Raw genomic sequence first — 24,494 nt, forward strand, 5'->3', positions numbered from 1 at the left:
TCCCCGAAGAGGCATTGGCAAACCAGATGAGTTTCTTTCAACAGAAGTTGACAATGGTTTCATGGTTGTTGTTCGACTTTTGATTCAGGATATTTTTCTCCCCCATTGAATTCAGATTTCACTGTCTGCCCTGGTGGGATTCACATTCAAGTTCCCAGAGTGTTACTAATCCAGCGACATTGCCACCGCCCTTCCCTCAGTGTGGACAAATTACATTGTCCGGACATTTAAAAATGGGGGGGGGCTAAGGATGGCACGGTAGCGAAGTGGTTAACACTGCTGTCCCACGGGGCCGAGGACCCGGGTTCGATCCCAGTTCCTGTCCGTGTGGAGTTTGCACATTCTCCGCATGTCTGCATGGGTCTCACTCCCACAAACCAAAGATGTGCAGGGTAGGTAGATTGGGCAAGCTAAATTTACCCTTAATTGGAAATTTATTTTAAAAAATAGCAGACGGGACCTGTATGACAAACTCCCCCCCCCCCCCCCCCCCCCCCCATGACAAACTCTTTCCCCCCCGCCCACACACACATTTACAAAGGATCCCATTTTTCCTGGCAGGGTGAAGAGGGCAGGGCGTGATTCACATAGGTGAGAAATCCGAATTGTGCAGAGCCATTTAGACTTGGGGCTGAGTGCAAACACACTCCAATTTTGATGTTCCATGGACCTTAACCTGCAGCGTACAAGTCACAAATTGATGGAGTAGATATAAGTGCTCTTCAAGGGTGGATAAAGTGCATTTAAGTGTCATAACCTGAAGACTTTTTCAAAATATCCTTTACTTTAAACATCACAAATAGAAAATCAACTGGCAAATGTCAGTGACATTAAAAGAAAAACCCCTGCTGTGCTGTCACCTGTTATAGGTTGGATAAAAATATTAGTCTCTGAACAGTTTTAGTAGAGGTCTTTGCCATTTGCCCAAGGGCTATTATTAGCTGAGTTTCAAAAGCTACAGTCTGAGTCACAGTTTGATTTACCTTTTAAAGTGGCTATTAAAGGATTAGGTATCTTTGATGTGGCATCTGAATGGAAATGTGTTTGCTTTCATGAGAAGTTAATCCTTGTAACCCATCAGAGATTTGTAATAGTGGAATTATGGTGGTGCTCATTTTGTTTGTTCAATATCTTTACATGCAAGTAGAGAATTTATTTTGCAGAGGATAGATATTAGATCTAATGCAGGATAACTGTTGTGAGGGTGAGGGCTAAATTCCACTTGTAATCACCATTGCCTTTAAATGCAGTGAGCATGTTGGTATCAATTTGGTTTACAGGGAACAAGCTGCATTTATTTCAATATATATTCGATATATTTTTGTCAAATGATCTTGTTCCACATTTATGTAACAAAACCACTTGTTCTAAAGCAATTGCACAGAATGTCTCAGTTCTCGATACCCTTGGTGTCACAGGAGCTATTGTCGAGATCTCCTTTTGCTGGTGCCTTTTTATTGGATTAAATACTGCACGGACATTTCACCTTTTGTGTTTGGTGAATCTGATGCCTGCACTTTACTCATGTGGTTTTCCCTCTGAAACCTTCCTTGCAGCTGAATTCTTCCCTCACGTCACCGGCTGGCTTGTGGCTTTCTGGGTCCTTTTCGTTCTTCTTCTGGCAGGAATTGGCGCTGTTTTCTACTTCTATAGGAAGCGGCAAAAACAACTCCTCGTCATGAAAGGTTAGTTCACTGAGCAAAGCTTTGAATTCAAATGCAGCAGATTTAGTTTAATGCACATTTAGTGCTGTTAAAAGGAAGCAAAAATAGAGGGTGCACTCACTTTGCCCTGACGTTATGTACTTTTAAGAGCCACTTTTATGGGGCCGGGAAGCTCATTTGGCTGGATGGCTGGTTCATGATGCGGAGCGCGGGTTCAATTCTCATACCGGCTGAAGGTTATCACGCCTTCTCAACCTTGGCCTGAGGTGCGGTGACCCTTGGGTTTAATCCCCACCAATCAGCCGATGGTCCTCGGGGCCTATGGCGACTTTCATTTTCATGGAGTTTTACAGGACAAAAGGAGGCAGCCTATGTGATTACTGGCTAACTAACTATATGTGTCTTCTCTTTCAGGCCTGTGTTTGCGGCCGACAATCCATCGTAAGTTTGATATTTAGCAATTGAAATATCCACATTTAAAATAAGAGTGTGTGAACTTGAACACAATTTCTCATAGTCAGTCAGTGCTGAAAGCCAACCTGTAAAATGTGCCCTTTGAATACAGCGATAACAACTCTCGATGGTTTGTTAAACTTAAAAGCTGCCTTCATCTTTCAGAGGATTTCACTGAACGTGAATGTTAATGAAATAAATTCTCAACCTTTTTTTTTCAGAGTTCGAAGAACTGACTGCAAAGCTCAGTAAGTGACCACTAAAAGCATACACAGTAATTGTACCGAAATGTATTGTTGCATTGTATTCCCAGTCAAAATCCGAGAGAACGGGATGTAATTCTTATGAGGGTCCCTTGCAATGTCGCTGACATATGTACTGATTGTTATTGCTGCTTTCCCTTATAGACATTTAAACAGGAAGCAAGAACATGCTTTTCACTTTGCCCATTTGTCAAATTAGTTATTTGGCACAAAATAACTGAAAACAGCTTTGATGCCTTTGAAACTTGAGCTGTGGTTAGAACTCTTTACAGCCCTTGCCCAGTGATTTAAGGAACCAAAAGAAGTGAGGTGGTTGAAGAAGGCGGCTCACCACCAGCTTCTCGCGGGGAATTAGGGGTGGACAACAAATGCTGGCCTCACCAGCGACGCTCACATCCCACAAAATCAGTTTTAAAAATGACTGGGGTTTAAGAGTTCGCACTGATTCCAAATGAAGAAGAGCTTTGCTCCATTTTAAGTCTGTAATCAATTAATGCTCCCTCGCAGAGAGGGAGAAAATCATGAGAAATTGGTTTTATAAAACATTTGGCACAAAAGTACGTCAGAGCTGGATCTGACGGTGGAGATTGGAGATCTGACGGTGGGCAATGGGGATCTGACGGTGGAGATTGGGGATCTGACGGTGGGCTGGGGATCTGACGGTGGGCAAAGGGGATCTGACGGTGGGCAATGGGGATCTGACGGTGGAGATTGGGGATCTGACGGTGGGCAATGGGGATCTGACAGTGGACAATGGGGATCTGACAGTGGGCAATGGGGATCTGACGGTGGACAATGGGGATCTGACGGTGGACAATGGGGATCTGACGGTGGGCAATGGGGATCTGACGGTGGACAATGGGGATCTGACGGTGGGCAATGGGGATCTGACGGTGGGCAATGGGGATCTGACAGTGGGCAATGGAGATCTGACGGTGGACAATGGGGATCTGACAGTGGGCAATGGGGATCTGACAGTGGACAATGGGGATCTGACAGTGGGCAATGGGGATCTGACGGTGGACAATGGGGATCTGACGGTGGGCAATGGGGATCTGACGGTGGACAATGGGGATCTGACAGTGGACAATGGGGATCTGACAGTGGGCAATGGGGAGTAGACGGTGGACAATGGGGATCTGACGGTGGGCAATGGGGATCTGACGGTGGACAATGGGGATCTGACGGTGGACAATGGGGATCTGACGGTGGGCAATGGGGATCTGACGGTGGGCAATGGGGATCTGACGGTGGGCAATGGGGATCTGACGGTGGACAATGGGGATCTGACGGTGGGCAATGGGGATCTGACGGTGGACAATGGGGATCTGACGGTGGGCAATGGGGATCTGACGGTGGGCAATGGGGATCTGACAGTGGGCTGGGGATCTGACAGTGGGCAATGGGGATCTGACGGTGGGCAATGGGGATCTGACGGTGGGCAATGGGGATCTGACGGTGGGCAATGGGGATCTGACGGTGGACAAAGGGGATCTCACAGTGGGCAATGGGGATCTGACGGTGGGCAATGGGGATCTGACGGTGGACAATGGGGATCTGACAGTGGACAATGGGGATCTGACGTTGGACAATGGGGATCTGACGTTGGACAATGGGGATCTGACGGTGGACAATGTGGATCTAACGGTGGGCAATGGGGATCTGACAGTGGGCAATGGGGATCTGACGGTGGGCAATGGGGATCTGACGGTGGGCAAAGAGGATCTGACGGTGGACAATGTGGATCTGACGGTGGGCAATGGGGATCTGACGGTGGGCAATGGGGATCTGACGGTGGGCAAAGAGGATCTGACGGTGGACAATGTGGATCTGACAGTGGGCAATGGGGATCTGACGGTGGGCAATGGGGATCTGACGGTGGGCTGGGGATCTCACAGTGGGCAATGGGGATCTGACGGTGGACAATGGGGAGCAGACGGTGGACAATGGGGAGCAGACGGTGGACAATGGGGATCTGACGGTGGACAATGGGGAGCAGACGGTGGACAATGGGGAGCAGACGGTGGACAATGGGGATCTGATGGTGGGCAATGGGGATCTGACGGTAAATATTGGGGTTCTTTTTTTTAATTTATAGAGTACCCAATTCATTTTTTCCAATTAAGGGGCAATTTAGTGTGTTCAATCCACCTACCTTGCACATCTTTGGGTTGTGGGGGCGAAACCCACGCAAAAACGGGGAGAATGCGCAAACTCCACACGGACAGTGACCCAGAGCCGGGATCGAACCTGGGACGTCGGCGCTGTGAGACTGCAGTGCTCCCACTGCGCCACTATATTGTGCTGCCCTATATTGGCATTCTAACGGTGGATAATATGTTAAAATCTTGCATAAGCAAAGGACACTTCAGACACACGTGACCTTTGTCTACTCCCTGAACATGTAGTAAACAACTTATTAATCTCCCGTCTAGCGAATATATTTTCAGTACAACATACAAATGATACATATTTTTAATTTTATGTTAACATTGCAGATTGTTGGTGGCATACTGTCTGAAGTCTGGTACAGCACAGGGCAGGAATTGAACCATGGGCTTTTCTGAGTGGAACGGTTTAGTACCACATCGTCATTTGGGGAGAAACACTGATCGGGCCCATTTTCCCTACTTCACTATCCTGGTGCTGATTTGTGAATGTAGAATGATTTTCGATGGGGTTTAATGAGCGAATGTAACCTGTGCAGACGTGGCTGCAAGGAAGGAGCAGTAGTGCTACAATTATATTTAAAATGTCATCATTTATTACTGCCATGATGCAAAGGACCCAGAAGCTGCACAGAGAGACCCTGTAGATAAAACATGAGACCCTCCACATATACACATTGGAGAACCCACGCCACCCCCCAATAACGCACCCCTCACTCTCTTTCTCTGAAACCTCCATCTGTATCAGTCAGTGATTCCTTAATATTAGGTCTGAATAGAATAGAATCCGGACAGTACAGAAGGAGGTCATTCGGCCCATTGAGTCTGCACCAACCCTTCGGAGAGCACTCTACCCATGTCCACCCCGCCCTATCTCCATAACCCCGTAACCTAACCTGCACATCCCTGAACTGTGGGAGGAAACCGGAGCACCCGGAGGAAACCCACGCTGACACGGGCGAAAGTGCAAACTCCACACAGACATGGCTGGAATCGAACCCGGGTCCCTGGCTCTGTAAGGCATCAGTGCTAACTACTATGCCACCGTGCCGCCCATGAAAACTCTCAGTTGGTGCTGACTGTTACCAGAAAATGTTTCCATATCACAACATGACTGCTCAACAAAGCGTATATAATTTTAAAAAGTAATATATACCCAATAACTGTATTCTGTCATGCTGATAAGGTTCTGAAGGTTGCCAACATGACCAGTGCTGTTAACATTTGTGCTTTCTCCTTCACACAGATAAGGAGCAAGCACTGGCAGAACAAGGTGGGTCATGTCGAATTTTTGGCATTATCTCATGAACATTAATTCTCTGTTGCCTGCAAAAAATGTTTGGAAACGAACAACGGAATTTTGAAAGTTTGCGAACAAGCTGCCTAATCATTATCGTCATCTGCTTTTTTTTTTCTTCTCCCTTACAGAAAAGGAGAGGCTGTTAAATGAGATAGGTAAGGTACTGCATCGTGTCACAGTTATTGTGTTATTCTCTTGCAGGGAAGGTGCAGCGGAAGGTAAATTAAATTTGTGTCACTTTGTGGGCCTAACTTATCTTGACTGGCTGCCCAGCAATCCCAATGGGTCAGGGGCCGAGTGCAAGGTACAGACACTGCTTTTGGAATCATGGCAAACAGGAGCAGGGGTCAGCCATTCAGCCCTTCGGGCCTGCTCTGCCATTTAGTATGAGCATTGCTAATTTGTCAATCTTCTCGCCTGGTATCTCACCTAAATCACTCACCATTGCCATCAAGAATTAAACTTGTGCAGGATGTACATTCCGCCTTTTATCCACTTGCTGGGCAGGTTAATTTAATATTTCACCTCTTTTTTTGTTTAAATTTAGAGTACCCAATTCATTTTTTGCCATTTAGACTGGCCAATCCACCTATGCTGCACATCTTTTGGGTTGTGGTGGAAAAACCCACGCAGACACGGGGAGAATGTGCAAACTCCGCACGGACAGTGACCCAGAGCCGGGATCGAACCTGGGACCTCGGCATCGTGAGGCAGCAATGCTAACCACTGCACAACCGTGCTGCCTTAAAATTTCACCTCTATACATAGAATCCATAGAATCCCTACAGTGCAGAAGGAGGCCATTCGGCCCATTGAATCTGCACCAACCCTCTGAAAGAACACCCTGCTCCCCACACTATCCCCGTAACCCCGTCTAACCAGCACATCTCTGGACACGAAAGGGCAGTTTTGCGATGGCCAATCCAACTAACCCGCACATCTTTGGACTGTGGAATGAAACCAGAGCACCCGTAGGAAACCCACGCTGACACGGGGGAAAATGTGCAAACTCCACATCGACAGTCGCTCAAGGTCGAAATTGAACCCGGTTCCCTGGCACTGTGAGGTAGCAGTGTTAACCGCTGTGCCACCGTGCTGCCTATTTGAAGATCTTAATTAATTTTTTTGCCCTCGCTACCTCTCCTCCTCTGCCCCCTCTTCATCTCCTTCCTCGCATTGTTCACTCCCAAGCATTTGGGCCTGGCAAAAAACACTTTGATGTTACATAATGTGAATATTTCTTTGTATCATTGTTGCTGTTCAGAGTATTCGTTAAACCTAATGATACGGTCACCAGTCTTGCCATTCGCAACCTCGGTCGCGGAGGAACCTGTGACCGTTTTTCCTAACTTGATTGCCTTTGGCTTTGGAGAAGATCATTACTGGATGGTATTTTGTTCTTCGTGGGTGTGCAGTGACCCTGATTAGAAATACATGGGGTGGGCAGGGTCATATACAACATTGGCAGACGAGTGAAGAAGGCCTGTTTCAATGGGAGAGGAACAAGCATCTCTCGGGCTGTGCTTAGCCCATGGCCTCGGTAATGAGTGGTGGCGGAAAGCTGGTGATGATCAGAGACGGTGACACAGCGATATTGCCACTGGACTAGTAACCTTGAGACCCAGGCTAATGCTCTGGGAATCGGGTTTCAAATCTCACACAGCAGATGGTGGAATTTGTATTCAATAAGAATCTGAAATTAAAAGTCCAATGATGACCATGGAACCATTGTGAATTGCCATTAAAAGCACATCTGGTTCACTCATGTCCTTCAGGGAATGTAATCTGTCGTCTTTCCTTGGTCTGCCCTGCATCTGACTTTCAATCCACAGCAAGGTGCTTGACTCTTAACTATCCGCTGAAATGGCCGAGCGAGCCACTCCGTCCGAGGGACAATTGGGGATTGTTAGTCCAATTAAGGGGTAATTTAGTGTGGCCAATCCACCTACACTGCACACCTTTGGGTTGTGGGGGTGAGACACCGCAGACACGTGGAGAATGTGCAAACTCCACATGGACAGTAACCCGGGGCCGGGATTGAACCTGGGTCCTCAGCACCGTGAGACAGCAGTGCTAGCCACTGTGCCACCGGTGTTGCCCTTGAATTATTTTTTAAAATAGCTATCCCTGGACTTGGTGAAATTACCCAAACTCTGAAACTGAACTCATTGGTATTCATCATTAATGGTACCTTTTTAATTATACGGCTAAGATACACAGGCAAAAGGCATTGTTTAATTAAGTACTTAGAGCACATATAAAGAGGGACTGCTGGGATACATGGTTGGTAAGTAGGAAGTAGGTGGATATAATGCCGTATTCTGTGAATGAACCTATTGTCATGAAAACTATTGTGTACCTACTTTCAGACTGCATCAACTGGCTTGGGATCGGAATATCATTAATTTGTGTCCGTTTTCTTTCAGAAAATGAAAAGCTGGCAGCTAAACTGGGTATGAAAACATTATAACTAGATTGAATATTGTGAGTGAGTTTCACAGAGTTCCGGATGTCAGCAGAGCTAATTAGCAACACAACACTCATCTCCTGAGTCAGGTTCATGGACTCGCCCCCAACCCCACACTCCACAGAAATAACCTTCGGTGATACCAGTGCAGTACTGAGGGATTGCTGCATTGTCAGAGGTGGAGGATAGCCTTCTAGATGAGGCATTAAACTAAGGAGTCCCATTTCCTCCTCTCCTCTCTCGGGTAAAAGATCCCATGTCGCTTTTTAAAAAATAAAAATAAATTTAGAGTACCCAATTCATTTCTTTTTCCAATTAAGGGGCAATTTAGCGTGGCCAATCCACCTAACCTGCTCATAGAACAGTACAACACAGTACAGCCCACGATGTTGTACCGACCAATTTATCCTATTCTAAGTTCAACCTAACCTACATATCTTCAAATTACTGCTGTCCGTGTACCTGTCCAAGAGTTGCTTAAATGTCCCCATGGCTCTGACTCCACCACCTCTGCCAGCAGTGCATTCCACACACCCACCACTCTCTGTGTAAAGAACCTACCTCTGACATCTCCCCCATACCTTCCTCCAATCACCTTAAAATTATGTCCACTTGTGATAGCCATTTCCACCCTGGGGAAAAGTCTCTGGCTATCCACTCTATCCATGCCTCTCATCACCTTGTACACCTCTATCAAGTCACCTCTCTTCTTTCTTCGCTCCAGTGAGAAAAGCCCTAAATCCCTGCCCCTCACAAAGCCATGCTGACAGTCTTTAATCAAGCTATGTTTTTCTAAATAATCATAAATCCTATCTCTCAGAATCCTTTCCAGTATTTCGCTCACCAAAGACGTAAGAGTGACTGGTCTGTAATACCCAGGGATTTCCCTATTCCCTTTCTTGGACAGGGGAACAACATTTACCTCCCTCCAATCATCCGGTACTAATCCAGTGGAGAGTGAGGATGCAAAGCTCATCGCCAATGGCGCAGCAATCTCCTCTCTCGCTTCCCGTAGTTACCTTGGATATATCCCATCTGGCTCAGGCGACTTATCTATCCTGATGCTTGTTAAAATTTCCAGCACATCCTCCTTCATAATATCAACTTGTTCGAGTCTATTAACCTGGTTGGCACAAGCAACAAGCTCCTCTCTCTAGTGAATACTGAAGCAAAATATTCATTCAGGGCCTCCCCTACCTCCTCAGACTCTAGGCACAAGTTCCCTCAACAATCCCTGAGCAGCCCTCCTCTCACTCTGATCATCCTCTCATTTCTCACATAAGTGTAGAACACCTTAGGGTTTCCCTAATCCTTCCCTCCAATGGTTTTTCATGCCCCCTTCTAGCTCGCCTGAGTCCATTTTTGAGTTCCTTCCTGGCTACCTTGTTACCCTCTAGAGCCATACAAGTTCCTTGCTTCCTCAACCTTAAGCAAACTTCCTTCTTCCTCTTGACCAGAAGCTCCACTTCTCTTGTCATCCAAGGCTCCGTCACCTTACCATTCCTTTGTTGTCTCAGGAACATGTTTTGGGTTGTGAAACCCACGCTAACACGGGGAGAACGTGCCAACTCCACACGGACAGTGACCCGGGCTGGGATCAAACCTGGGACCTCGGCACCGTGAGGCTGCAGTGCTAACCGCTGTGCCACGTGCTGCCCTAAAAGATCCCATGACACTAGTCAACGAAGGGCAGAGGCATCATCCTGGTGCCCTGGTCGAGTATCTGCCTTCTGAAACCACACCAGAAAATAGATTATCTATTTGTTTATCTTGTTGCTGTAGGTGAGATCTTGTGTGCAATTTTGGTTGCACAATGATTAGTGATGGGGCTTTCCTGGCCCTGAGGTGGCAGGCAATGATGGGGATGGGTCGGGGGGCTTGCTGCAGGAATAGTGAGGAGGCATATCAAGATGGCTTCCCAATGCATTCTTGACGCTGGGAACGTTTCCCAGGGGTTGGGACCAGATGAGGATTGCTGACCACTGATCAAGGCCCACTCTGGGGGAATTCAGAGCACCCACTGGCATTTTGCCAGCGGAGGCCATGGTTTAGCTCAGTGTTTGGAGGCCAGCAGCCTGGAAGGGGGTTGGGGATGGTGGGGTGGGGCCTAGTGGAGCCGATGTTGCCATGGCCCATTGAAAGACCCCTGACTTTTGTCCCTCCATTCTGTGAACTGCTTCATCATCAGCCACCCATTATTGCAATATAAGAATGCACTGATTTTGTGGCTCCTTTTCTGCCCTCTGAGCTCCTTCTGGTGGGTCTGCCAAGTTTTCCACGGGGCTGGCAACAGCGACATCTTTTCCAGGTGGCAAGCTCGAAGATGGCCAATTAGGACTCAGCATCTGGCGATATCTCCGTGCCAGTCCAACTCCCCGCAATGTTGGGGGCTGGAGGAGCCTGCATGTGGGCTGGAATTCTCCGACGATATGGTTCACTGTTCCTGCCAACAGCCCGTGGGTTTCCAGGCGGCGTGGGGTGGCTTCGATGGGAACTCCCATTGACAAGCAGCGGTGTGCTGCCGAGAAACACACAGCTGGAGGACTGGAGAATTCAGCCTGCATCTCAACAGTGAAATCCTTCAGAAATAATTAATTGACTGTAAAATACAGGTTGTGAAAGATGCAAAGTTTTCAATTAGTAATTTTAAACCATGAAATTATATCTCAAATGTATTCTTTCTTGCAGAATCTGAAAAACTTCTCCACCTTATAGGTAAGATGCTCTGTCGGTAGCACTTGCGTCTTCATGTCTTTTGTTTCCTTGAGGATAGTTTTTATTTCTGCATCACACGGTCTTGTGATATTTATGTGTCTAATGTTACGGGATTGCAGTTAGAACACTAAATTAAAAAGCAGAAAATGCTGGATAAAGTCTGCGGGCCTGGCAGCATCTGCAGAGAGAAACAGAGTTACTGTTTCAAGTCTGATGTGACTCGTCTTCTGAGGAAGAGTCCTACGGACTCGAAACGTTAATTATGGGCGGGATCCAGCGGCCACGCGGCGCTCGAAATGCTGCTCTCCGCAGCGTTGCCGATAAAAGCCGAGATTTACCCAGCTGGCAATGCCTCGCGAGATCTAACGCAATCTCGCGAGACGTTGTGATGTAAATCCTGCCCATTGTGGGTGGGATCACTTTTTAGCAAATCTGCATATTAGCGCGAGATCGCTTTTTTAGCAAATCTGCATATTAGCGCGAGACAGCTAGTCTCGCTTTAATGTGCAGATTACCGGAGGCTTTGGGATTCATCCCTTTCTCCTGGGAGGCCTCGGGCAAGTGCTGCTCAGTACTGGTCTCTATAAACCAGATGGAATGGTACGGGGGGGGGGCCTAAAAGGGGATCAGAGGACCCTAGGTGCATGCCCTTTTGGGAGGGTGGTACCTGGAACTGTTGGTGCCTCCTGAGCACCCTGGCAGTGCTACCTGTTGTCCTGGTGGTGCCTAAGTGGCACTGCCAGATGGGAGGGGCACTGCCAAGGTGCCAAACTGGCATTGTCTGTACGCTAGTGATTGGACTGGGTGTTCAGGTGCTCTGCGTGGGTGTTGAGGGGGAGTGGTGGGGAACCCTCCCATAGTGCTTTGGAGCAGGGGGGGTTCTGTGGTCGTGTCGGGGGTAGCGATCTCTCGCTGTACTTTTTAAAAAGGAAGTTACAGTACCCAGTTATTCTTTTTCCAATTAAGGGTCAATTCACCTAACCTACACATCTTTGGGTTTTGGAGGTGAAAGCACGCAAATACGGAGTGTACAAACTCCACACGGACAGTGACCCAGGGCCGGGATCGAAACCAAGTCCTCAGCGCTGTGAGGCAGCAGAGCTAACCACTGCACCACCATGCTGCCCTGATCTCTGACTATACTGAGGAGTTCCAGTGAGCCTCAATGTAGAAAATGGGGCTACATGCGGCCTCGGCTGCACTTTCCATGCCCCTTATTTAACCCGAGTGGCGTTGTATAGCCATGTGTTTCTTGGTGCTGTGAGCGCTGGGAAACATGTGGCTAAACGCACTTGCTATGGGACTTTGTTCCCATTTACTTGAATCACGGCCTCTGTTTCTGTCCCCACAGGTGTTGCCAGACCTGTTGAGTTTTCCCATCATTTTATGACTTCACCAGATTTCTAGCAACCACGTTATTTTTTAATAAATTTAGAGTACCCAATTATTTCTTTCTAATTAGGGGGCAATTTAGCGTAGCCAATCCACCTACCCTGCACATCTATGTGCAAACTCCACACGGTCAGTGACTCGGGTCGGGATTGAACCTGGGTCCTTGGCGCCATGAGGCAGCAGTGCTAACCACCTGCTTTAATTTTAGAACCTTTAAAATGTTATTTGTAGCTCATTACTGTTTTAGGCTTGCCTGCAGCTGTGGGAAAACTACTGATTTGTAAATGCTTAAAAATGGCAAGAACAAGTTAATCTACTCATAGCCTTCAGGGGCTGGTTTAGCACACTGGGCTAAATAGCTGGTTTTTAAAGCAGACCAAGGTAGGCCAGCAGCACGGTTCAATTCTCGTACCAGCCTCCCCAAACAGGCGCCGGAATGTGGCGACTAGGGGCTTTTCACAGTAACTTCATTTGAAACCAACTTGTGACAATAAGCGATTTTCATTTCATTTGATTTCATTTTTCAAAAGGGGATTGGGGAGAAGGCAATGATTTAATTGGAACACACTGACATAATTAAATCTCTATTTTTAAATCTTATTATGCCTTTATTAAATTGTAGCATTTTTATTTGGTATTACTTGGAGTTAAATAGTAATGCAACGCTATCACACTACACCAGTAGTGGGCAACCTGCAGGCCAGGGGCAACATAGATTTACATAGAATTTACAGTGCTGAAGGAGGCCATTCGGCTCATAGCGTCTGTACCGGCCCTTGGAAAGAGCACCCTACCCAAGCCCACAGCTCCACCCTATCTCCGTAACCCCACCTAACCATTTTGGACACTAAGGGCAATTTAAAATGGCCAATTTAACTAACCTGCACATCTTTGGACTGTGGGAGGAAACCCACGCAGACACGGGGAGACCATGCAGACTCCGCACAGACAGTGACCCAAGCCGGGAATCGAACCCTGGCGCTGTGAATCAACAGTACTAACCACTGTGCCACTGTGCCGCATGAGACATTTTGTTGACCGTTACCCATATGCCATGTTGCCACATTTTGCTGGTTTCCATCTGGAGTGGCAGTGGTTACCACTGCACTTCTTTGGACAGCTAAGGGGCAATTCAACATGGCCAATCCACCTAACCTGCACATCTTTGGACTGTGGGAGGAAACCGGAGCATCTGGAGAAAACCCACGTAGACACGGGAAGAAAGTACAAACTCCACACAGAGAGTCACTTCAAGGCTGAAATCGAACCCAGGTCCTGAGGCTGTGTGAGGCAGCAGTGCTAACCATTGTGTCATCGTGCCGCTCTGACAAGTCCATCCTGGTGTTTATGCTCCACTTGGGCCTCCTCCCGCCTTTCCTCATAGAATCATATCATAGAATTTACAGTGCAGAAGGAGGCCATTTGGCCCATCGAGTCTGCACCGGCCCTTGGAAAGAGCACCCTGCCCAAGTCCACACCTCCACCCTATCCCAGTAACCCCACCTAGCCTTGTTGGACACTAAGGGCAATTTAGCAGAGCAAGTCCACCTAACCTGCACATCTTTGGACTGTGGGAGGAAACCGGAGCACCCGGAGGAAACCCACGCAGACACTGGGAGAACGTGCAGACTCCCCTAGCTGGGAATTGAACCTGGGACCCTGGAGCTGTGAAGCAACAGTGCTAACCACTGTGCTACCGTGCTGCCCAACTAAACTCGCCATTCTGAAAATTGCAGCCACGGTCAAATTGGGATGTAATCCCTAGGCTTCTGCCGCCCTTTCATGTCTTCCATCTTGTTTGCAGAGCTATTTGGTATACGAAGCGAGCTGATAGTCATTACTGACACACAATCTTCTTCTTTCCAGAGTGGGACAAGATGCTTAGATGCGCAGGTAAGAGAAATTATCGGCAAATGGCTAAATGCTAAGCACACACCAAAGCATTGGTGTAAAAACCCCTCCCGCAGAACGATGGGGTAATCGCAAAAGGGAGTCTGCTTCTGCTTCAACCGCCTGCATTTAGAAACGCATTGAAATATTTGGGGCAGGCCACGTATGTTGCGATTGATGCTTGAATAATGGGCTGGAACTGCTTTGTGAAATTTGTGAGTTTTGTGATGTGGGAATCTCAACCCTGTGCCTGTTTGCATGGTTCCATTGCTTTTAACTTCAATTTATTTCAGCCGGTCAGTACTTCAGCAGGGAAGATGTGGACTGAACGAGGTACTTCTGCAGATTATTGAGCTGGTGACTGGGGCATGGGGGTGATTGTTGAGTCGTATTAACTCTCAGAACTGCCCTCGATTTAACCAACCAGTCTTTTGCCCTGGTTTGCAAATCTCGCAGAAGCCAAAGCATTTGCTAGTTTCAGTCGGGTCAGAAACCTTAACCAAACCACGCCTGCAGAACGAGGGATGGGGTGGAAGAGGAGACCATAAAAATAGGAACGGGGGTCAGGCCATTCAGCCCTTCCAGCCTACTCCACCATTTAATAAGATCATGACTGATCTAATGTTCACTAAGTCCACTTTCCTGGATTCTCTCCAGAATCCTTAATTCCCCCCACTGACTAAAAACCTATTGATCTCAGGGCAGCATGGTGGTTCAGTGATTAGCACTGTTGCCTCACGGAGCCGAGGTCCCAGTTTGATCCTCGCCCTGGGTCACTGTCCGTGTGGAGTGTGCACATTCTCCCCATGTTTGCGTGGGTTTCACCCCCACAACCCAAAGATGTGCAGGATAAGTGGATTGGCCACGCTTAATTGCCACTTAATTGGAAAAAATGAATTGGGTACTCTAAATTTATATTTTTTTAAAAATAGATTGCGGGTCTGACACCCCATTCTCCGACCCGCGCCAAGCGCAATTTCGGCCCAAGGCTCGGAGAATCCCTCCCCAGTTGTTTTCCCCAGCTGTGGAATTTGGATGCTCCATCGTTGTCTAAATTTAAGGTTGGGATAGATGGATGTTTGGTGTCTCAAGGGATATGGCAGAAAGCTGACACTGATCAACCCTGATCATGTTCATAGAATGCATTCAGTACTGAATGAGGCCATTCAGCCCATCAAAGGGACAACGACCCTCCAAAAGAGCTCTCCACCTGGGCCCACTCCCCGCCCAATCCCCATAACCCTGTGCATTGATCATGGCTAATCCACCTGCACAACTTTAGATTGTGGGAGGAAACCAGAAAACCTTGAGGAAACTCACACAGACACTGGGAGAAAGTGTAAACTCCACACTGAAAGTTGCCTGAGGCCGGAATTGAACCCGGGTCCCTGACGATGTGTGAGGCAGCGGAACCACTGTGCCATCCCACTAGCTAGAAATGGTCGTTCAGGCTGGAGCGAGCCTGGGTGGCCTAGTTGTACTCCTGCTACTGGTGAGCAATGAGAATTCCATTGCCAGGTTGTTGGTCTCCTTTGACACGGGCTGATGTTGACAGTGTTCGCTGCCCAGTGTGTCAGAACGATGCATTCCGTTCGATAATGATCCCAATGATGTTCTTTCCGCAGTTTCAGTTAGCCTGGACCCTGCTACGGCAAACGGAAACCTTGATGTGTCGCAGGACCAGACGACAGTGAAAGACGGCGGGGGTTGGCGGAACGTCACCGAAAACCCAACGAGGTTTGAACGATACCCGTTTGTCTTGGCCACCGAAGGCTTCAAAACGGGGAAACATTACTGGGAAGTGGAGGTGGGAGAGAGCAACAATTGGGACCTGGGTGTGGCCAAGGAGACGGTGCAACGGAAGGGCCGGATCACCCTCGACGAGGAGCACGGATATTTTGTCATTGGGCGTTACTGGGAGAAGTATGAGGTGAAAAACGCGGCAAAGACTGAGATTTTCGTCAGCGAGAAACCCTGGAAGGTGGGAATTTGTCTCAATTACGACGAAGGGGTTGTTTCATTCCACAACGCAGACAAGAAAGACCAGCTCTATACGTTTCATACTGCATTTACAGAGACCATTTTCCCATTCTTCTGTCCATGGAGGTCTCAGGAGCCATTGAAAATTACCCCCGTTACATTGGAGAATTGATTGTTAGAAACTCCTTGCAGCCAGTTAGCGATGGAGGGGACCAGAAGTCAATTTTTGGATTGATTAATTCACAAAGTGAAATGTTACAAATCACAAATGCGCAACCCCGAAGCCTTCGATGTCAGAACAGGCATCATAGATCATAGAATTTACAGTGCAGAAGGAGGCCATTCGGCCCATCGAGTCTGCACCTGCTCTTGGAAAGAGCACCCTACCCAAGTTCAACACCTCCCCCTATCCCAATAACCCAGTAACCCCACCCAACACTAAGGGCAATTTATCATGGCCAATCCACCTAACCTGCACATCTTTGGACTGTGGGAGGAAACCGGAGCACCCGGAGGAAACCCACGCACACACGGGGAGGATGTGCAGACTAAGCACAGACAGTGACCCAAGCCGGAATCGAACCTGGGACCCTGGAGCTGTGAAGCCATTGTGCTATTCACAATGCTACCATGCTGCCCCTGGATGCACCTGGCATGCTGGATAGAATACGGATTCAGCCCATGACCGCGGCATTATTAGAACCATGCTCCATCATCTGAGCCAACTGGTCAATTACCCCAAGTGAGGTATATATTTTTGAGTAAACAATTGAACAGATAAACAAATTCATAGAATTGTACAGTGCAGAAGAATCCCTTTAGCCGATCAAGCCTGCGCCAGCAAAAAAAGGATTACTCTAATCTACACTAATCCTACTTCTCAGCACTTGGTCCAAAGCTTTGAATTTTATGACATTTTAAGTACCCATCCAAGTATTTTTTAAAGATTGTGAGGTTTCCTGCCTCAAATGTAAGCCTACTTGTGACAATAAAGATTATTATTATTATCGACTATCCCAGGTGGTGCATTCCAGATTCCCACCACCCTCTGGGTGAAAATTATTTCTTCAAATTCCCGTCCAAACTCCTGCCTGCCACCATAAAACTATGCCCCCTTGTTATTGACCCTTCAACTAAGGGGAACAACTGCTTTCTATCAACCCTGTCCAAGTTCCTCATAATCTCATACATTTCTATCCGGTTCCTTCTCAGCCTATCCAACTTTCAAGAGATTACACCTAATCCCATGCGCCTTGATTTTACTCGCTAATCTCTTTTATGTGGCATTTGTCGAAAGCCTTCCGAAAGTCCAAACAAACCACATCAACTGGCCACTCCCCCATCAGCTCTACTAGTTACATCCCTGAAGAATCGCAGATCATATGGTTGTCAAGGTGATACGGATCTCGCTTTTGGAATGATCCCTGACGTGCTGTTCTAATCCATAAAACCATAAGACATCGGAGCAGAATTAGGCCGCTCGGCCCACCGAGTCTGCTCCGCCAGTCAATCATGGCTGGTTTAGCTCACTGGGCTAAATCGCTGGCTTTTAAAGCAGACCAAGCAGGCCAGCAGCATGGTTCGATTCCCGTACCAGCCTTCCCGGACAGGCGCCGGAATGTGGTGACTAGGGGCTTTTCACAGTAACTTCATTGAAGCCTACTCGTGAAAATAAGCAATTTTCATTTCATATTTTTCTCATCCCCATTCTCCTGCCTTCTTCCCATAACCCCTGATCCCCTTTGATCAAAAACCTATCTATATCTGCCTTAAAGACACAGTGATTTGATTTTCTCCACTGTTCTGTTAGCTCCGTCTTCATGGGCATCCCGGCGAGGTGTAACCACAGAAGACTGGGCTGACAGCCAGGAAGAATGGCTTTCTTGAGTAGCTTGCTGCCAGATCCTTTTCGATAGATGTTGTGGCCCAGAATCTCAAGACTGGTATATGGCCAAGGTGACCGATGTTATGCCAATGCTGCCTATCAACCTGGAGCAATGATTGTTCCAAATGTATTACTTGTTCTTTTTAATTCCTCCACGAACAATTTTGAGCCATGTATGTTTAAATATGAGCCTTGTAATGGTAGCGTTTTTCTACAGATTTCAGATTACAGTGGTAGGCTGTTCAGAATGTTCTCTCAGGGTCACTTACCATGTGACTCTTTAAATCATACCGTGTGGTGCTACTCCCCAGTCTCATGTTGACCCTCGCCCCTCCCTGTGTACCAAATGACATGCGGACATGTAACCCACCAGAACATGGTTGTGAGAGTCCAAACAGGTCTGCAGTATACTGGGCTGAGGCTCTGGGTTGTGGGAAACTCTCAATTTTTGGAGTTCAATTTCCAGAGAAAAATAAAAGGGAGTAACTCTAGTCTGTGCTCTCAATGAACCCTTTGTTTTCCAAATTATTATGACAAAACTGCATGTTATTTCATCCACACTTGCTGTGATTTGTTGGAAAATGCACTTTTAAAAAACTGAGATTTTTGAAGATCTGCGGGAAGGTAGTATCCTTGTAACTTCTCAGGTCTGAGCTGAGGGGCCAGATACAGTCCAATACGAATAACTCACTTCAAGTGTTCTTGGAAAAACCTTCTTATGACCTTAACAGAAAATACTGGTAAGTTTGCCACTGATAACAATTTCTACATTTATGTTATACTTTCGATAAGTAAAATGGCAAATGTTTGTTTGTTTTTTAAAGATGTGTAAAGAACTGTTGCAGCACAGCGGCGCATTGGTTAGCACTGCTGCCTCACGGCACTGAGGACCCAGGTTCGATCCCGGCTCTGGGTCACTGTCCGTGTGGAGTTTGCACATTCTCTCCGTGTCTGCATGGGTTTCGCCCCCACAACCCAAAGATGTAGGTGGATTGGCCACGCTAAATTACCCCTTAATTGTGAAAAATAAAGAATTGGGTATTTTAAATTAAAACAAAAAAGATGTGTAAAGAACTAACTTGATAAAATGGAAGAATAAACATGAATATTTTTAAAGACATTTTGTTAAGATACCGTGCCAAATGTCAACATTGGTTCGGATACCAAATGAGAACCCCACACAATTTTAAAATTGTAAAACTGTGAGGAATGAATCCTTCACCCCAGGATTGATGACTCTGACCAATAGGGTGGCACAGTGACACAATGGTTAGCACTGCTGCATCACGGCCGCCGAGGACCCGGGGTTCGATTCCGTGTGGAGTTTGCACATTCTCCTCATTGTCTGCGTGGGTCTCAGCCTCCATAACCGAAAAAGATGTGCAGGGTAGGTGTGATGGCCCCTTAATTGGAAAAAAAGAATTGGATATTCTAAATTATATTTTAAATGACTCTGACCAATAGGTATCTTATGTGTTAAAACAAACTTTAATTTAAACACAGAATTAACCACATTAACAGTAAAGAAATAGCTTTACAATTGAGTTTAACAGTTCTTAAATAAAAGGAAAACACTTACCTTATGCCTTACACCTTGAGCAGGATTCTCTGAAAATGAGGCTATCTCCCCAGGCCGGCAGAAAAACCGGCACCAACCACTCCGGCGTCAACAGCCCCCGAAAGTGAGGAATTCTCCAATTTTTCAGGGGCTAGGTTGATGCCGGAGTGGTTGGTGCTGCTGCAGTTGGCGCCGAGTTCGAGCCTGCGCGGAATGGCCAGTGTGATCTCGCGCATGCGCGACCGGCCGGTGTCTTTCCGCACATGCGCAGACCGGCCAGCGGTTCCCTCCTCCACGTGGCCCCGGTCAATATGGCAGAGCCCTTTAGGGGCGGAGGAAAGAAAGCCCCCCATGGAACCAGCCCGCCCGAAGATCGGTAGGCCCCGATCGCGGCCCAGGCCACACTTACCTGCCAGGTCCCGCCGTGCGTGAGCTGAGTAATTCATGCCGGCGGGACTGGCTAAAACTTTACGGCCACTCGGCCCATCAAGGCCCAGATCATTGCCGGGGGGGGGCGATGTCAACGGCCCCCGACCGGCGTGGCAGGAATCCTGCCGGCTCCCGAGAAACGGCGCCGGAGAATAGGGCAGCCGGCGTCGGGGTGGGATTCGCGCCTCCTCACAGGGATTCTCCCACCCGGCATAGGGTCGGAGAATCCCAGCCCTTCACTATAAATATTCTAATCAAGCAACACCTATACAGCTCAATTCCACTCATAAGTAAAGTTAACACAACAGGTTTACTTGTGGTCTCTGTGCAGAGATATTTAGAGAGAGAGCTCCTTTCGAGTGCAGATACTGCACACTTCGGTCTTGTCAGACCCTTCTGTTCAACCTAGCATCATTTTGCAAAACCGCAAATTACAGACAGACCAGGCACCTCCCATTAATTACTATCATCTGTATCCCACTAAGATGTCCTGTGATCTGCTTAGCTAGGACTAAATACAATCCCTCAAATTATCTATATCCAGGGGAACCATCCAAAATATAAACCCTATTCCATTCACCCTTTATCTGTAACCAAGTAAGTGGTTGGAATGAATGATTACTTCACCTTTTGAACACTCTAACTACAGCTTTTGTAGACACACTGCAATATGTATTTTAAACCAGATTTCTTGTTGCTACAAATATGAACGATAATATATGGCAAACTCTACATTCATCACCATATATTTTCACGAGTGCTTATTGACAACCACAAGGTAAGATCAGTGCACAACTGCAATGTGGCTCAAACCATTTTGTCAGCCCCAGCACAGTTGTCAGACGTATATGAGTTGGAAGTCACTCTTACCAAGTTTCGCACAGCATCGTACAATTGTTACAGTGTAGAAGGAGGCCTTTTGGCCTATCACTTCTGCATCGGCTCTCCAAATGAGTATTGGCACCATCTCCTGCCTCCCGCACATGTGATATATCATTGAGGACATCAGGTTCCAGTTCTGTTTCTCTTTTCAATTTTGAAAAGTGAAGCTCATAGTAGCAGACAGAAAGGATTCACCACCATCTGCAGAAAAATAGTAGCTAATAGTAATCCCACCACCACACAAAACAAAACCTGAACAAACTTTAATTACCACCTCATCAAGCAAGATGGGCTGGCTCTCTCAATCGGGTATCAGGGCCAAATACCACGGCCTTGGGAACAGTAGGACTTAGGAGTTGGCCATTCAGGCCCTCAAACCTGCTCTGCCAGTCAGTGTGATTATAGCTGATCTCGTTGTGGTTTCAACTCCACTTTACCATTGCACCCAAACCCCACCCCTCGCCCCCTCACCCACAATGACCTGCACACCCCCCCCCCCCAACCTTGCCTATCAAAAATCTGTCCAACTCCAGTCTGAATATTTTCAATGACCCAGCCTCCATTGCTGTCGGAGGAATTCCACAGACGAACGATCTTTTGAGAGAGAAAAAACCCTCTCATCTCGATCTTAGATGGTAGACCTCTTACTCTTAAACTTTGTCTCCTGGTTCTTATCACTCCCACAAGTGGATCGATTGCTGGCTACATTCGATCAATGAGGACTGAAAAGGATTGGTAAAGGGGTGGAAGAAGATGAGATGCTTGAAGATCGCTAAGGTGTCAGAGAACCAAAGAATTCCTACAAGGAAGAAGGAGGCCCTTTGGCCCATCCAATCTGCACCAGCCCTCTGAAAGAGCACCCGACCGAGGCACACTACCACGCCCTGTCCCCAAACCCCACCTAACCAGCACACCTTTGAATACTGTGGGGTAATTTGACATGGCCAATCCACCTAACCTGCACATCTTTTGGACTGTGGGAGGAAATCGGAGCACCCAGAGGAAACCCACGCAGGCACAGGGAGAACATAAAAACTCCACACACGCAGTCACCCAAATGCACGATTGAACCCGGGTCCCTGGCGCTAGATCATAGATCATAGAATACAAAAAAAACAATAAAAACATTTATTTTAAAAAAATAGATCATAGAATTTACAGTGCAGAAGGAGGCCATTCGGCCCATCGAGTCTGCACCGGCTCTTTGAAAGAGCACCCTACCCAAGCCCACACCTCCACCCTATCCCCATAACCCAGTAACCCCACCCAACACTAAGGGCAATTTTGGATACTAAGGGCAATTTAACATGACCAATCCACCTAACCTGCACATCTTTGGACTGTGGGAGGAAACCGGAGCACCCGGAGGAAACCCACGCACACATGGGGAGAATGTGCAAACTCCGCACAGTGAATCAAGCCGGGAATCGAACCTGGGACCCGGAGCACCCGGAAGAAACCCACGCAGACACGGGGAGAACATGCAGACTCCGCACATTCCTCCTCATCTCTGTCTAAAATGGGCGGTCCCCTGACCCTGTGATTATGTCCTCTGTTTCTCGATGCTCCCACAAGGGAATACAACCTCTCGGCATCGATCCTTTGGAGGTGCTTCCCCTTTGAGGAGCCTAATGGCTTTGCTCCTGACCATTTTAATCCACGACTCTGAGATGGATGCCTTCATGTTGAGCTACCTTCGTGATTCCCCACCATCCCTAATAGTTGCCCTGCTCTCCCTGTGGGGCTCTCAATTCTTCAATGCTCCCCACTGCAAGTCACCATCACCAGCTTGATTCACAAACCTCCCCCACCCTACCTGTTCAACATTTAAAAAAAAAAGCAATACCCAAGAAGCAACAATCCCAAATACCCCAACATGCTCTCTTGCCAACCTGCCCCTCCTGTGTGGGTCTTCTCTAATCAGTCTTCTTGCTTCTTCTCCACCCCCTCGCTCCACCCAGCACCACTTCTTTAGACCTATCAGATTGATACTGATAATTATCATCTTCTCTCGTCTAATTCCTGCAGAATGTTCATTCACAAAATACATGTCCTCTAGATCCAACCATATTGCAAACGATTGCGTTCATACCTTGACGGATATGTCAGACCTGTTATTTCTGAGCCACACTTCTGACTCTTGAGGGCAGCACGGTAGCATGGTGGTTAGCACAATTGCTTCACTTCCTCAGGTGAGGAAGGAGCAGTGCTCCGAAAGCTCGTGTTTGAAACAAACATGTTGGACTTTAAACTGGTGTTGTAAGACTTCTTACTGTACTCTTTCCATAGAACCATAGAATTCCTCGTGTAGGAGGCCCACGCGGACACAGGGAGAAAGTGCAAACTCCTGTTATCCAAGGCAGTAATTGAACCAGGGTCCCTAGTAGTGAGGCAGCAGTGCTAACCACTGTGCCACCATGCACCCCTCTCCTTTCTCTTTCTGTCTTGCTTACCCTCTCCTTTCTCTCCCTCCCTGTTTCTGTCTCTCTTTCCCTCCTTTCTCTCCACTTCCCTCTTTTCTCTTACTCTCTTTCCATCTCCTTTCTCTTCCTTCCCATTTTTCCCACTTCCGCCTGCCTTCCCAACTTCTCCTCCAGCTTTGTCGGTGCTGTTGAACTAAAATAATATGATGTGAAGATGCCAGCGATGGACTGGGGTAAGCACAGTAAGAAGTCTTACAGCACCAGGTTAAAGTCCAACAGTTCCTCCTGGAAGGAGCAGTGCTCCGAAAGCTAATGATTTGAAACAAACCTGTTGGACTTTAACCTGGTGGTGTTGTCAGACTCGTTACTAAAATAATATGATCCACATTGTGATATGAAATCCATGGTTTAAAAGCAGGTGGTAAAACTTATTTCTTATACTTATGTTGATTTCAACCAGGTTCTCTCCACACACCCCACCCAGTGACACAAGATTCATTGATAAGTCCCACACTCCTGTCCATACATTCTTGTGTTGTATGTTGCCCTTCATAAAGATGGCAGCCGCACATCCTCTCTGCCGCACATTGCCCCCTATAAAAATGGCAGCCGCATATCCTGCCTGCTGCATGCTGCCCCCTATACAAATGGCGCTACACACATTTCTCCAGGACCTCCAATCCAGCGCCACCTTGTGCCTGATACTGGATGTCCAGCGCCATCTTGTGGCTGATACTGGATGTGCAGCTGTGACTCTATTGTCATAACCTGCATCCGCAAGGGACTTACCGGGTCCGGAAGGTTGTGTCCTTTTGCAGAATATGAAATTCCCCACTGAGGAGATGGAGGAAGCTTAATTGCCATTGTATATAAAGTCGGCCTGTCTGGGACTGGCCGTCTCAGACCCAATTGGGTACAACTAGGAGTAGTGTACCTCAAGCCTTGTAAATAAACAGTTGATTATTTAATTCAAACTGGTGTGGACTCCTTGTGTCGGTCAACTAGTTTACGTCCCGGCTTCGGAA

At 47.4% G+C, this 24,494-nt stretch overlaps 1 protein-coding gene across 1 annotated transcript in view; it reads left to right on the forward strand.

Moving 5' to 3' along the window:
* The window catches only part of LOC119976357 (butyrophilin subfamily 2 member A1-like), a 47,386-nt gene extending 30,673 nt beyond the window's left edge, over positions 1-16,713 (forward strand). Inside the window, exons 5-13 of the mRNA XM_038816841.1 lie at positions 1,557-1,685; positions 2,079-2,105; positions 2,339-2,365; positions 5,795-5,821; positions 5,977-6,003; positions 8,275-8,301; positions 11,004-11,030; positions 14,289-14,315; positions 15,938-16,713. Coding sequence (XP_038672769.1) covers positions 1,557-1,685; positions 2,079-2,105; positions 2,339-2,365; positions 5,795-5,821; positions 5,977-6,003; positions 8,275-8,301; positions 11,004-11,030; positions 14,289-14,315; positions 15,938-16,464 — 845 coding nt within the window. The 3' untranslated portion in view covers positions 16,465-16,713. The remainder of the gene's footprint in view (positions 1-1,556; positions 1,686-2,078; positions 2,106-2,338; positions 2,366-5,794; positions 5,822-5,976; positions 6,004-8,274; positions 8,302-11,003; positions 11,031-14,288; positions 14,316-15,937) is intronic.
* The last annotated feature ends 7,781 nt before the right edge of the window (positions 16,714-24,494 follow it).

This window comes from Scyliorhinus canicula, chromosome 13, assembly GCF_902713615.1.
Source record: "Scyliorhinus canicula chromosome 13, sScyCan1.1, whole genome shotgun sequence".
Classification (NCBI taxonomy): Eukaryota; Metazoa; Chordata; class Chondrichthyes; order Carcharhiniformes; family Scyliorhinidae; genus Scyliorhinus; species Scyliorhinus canicula.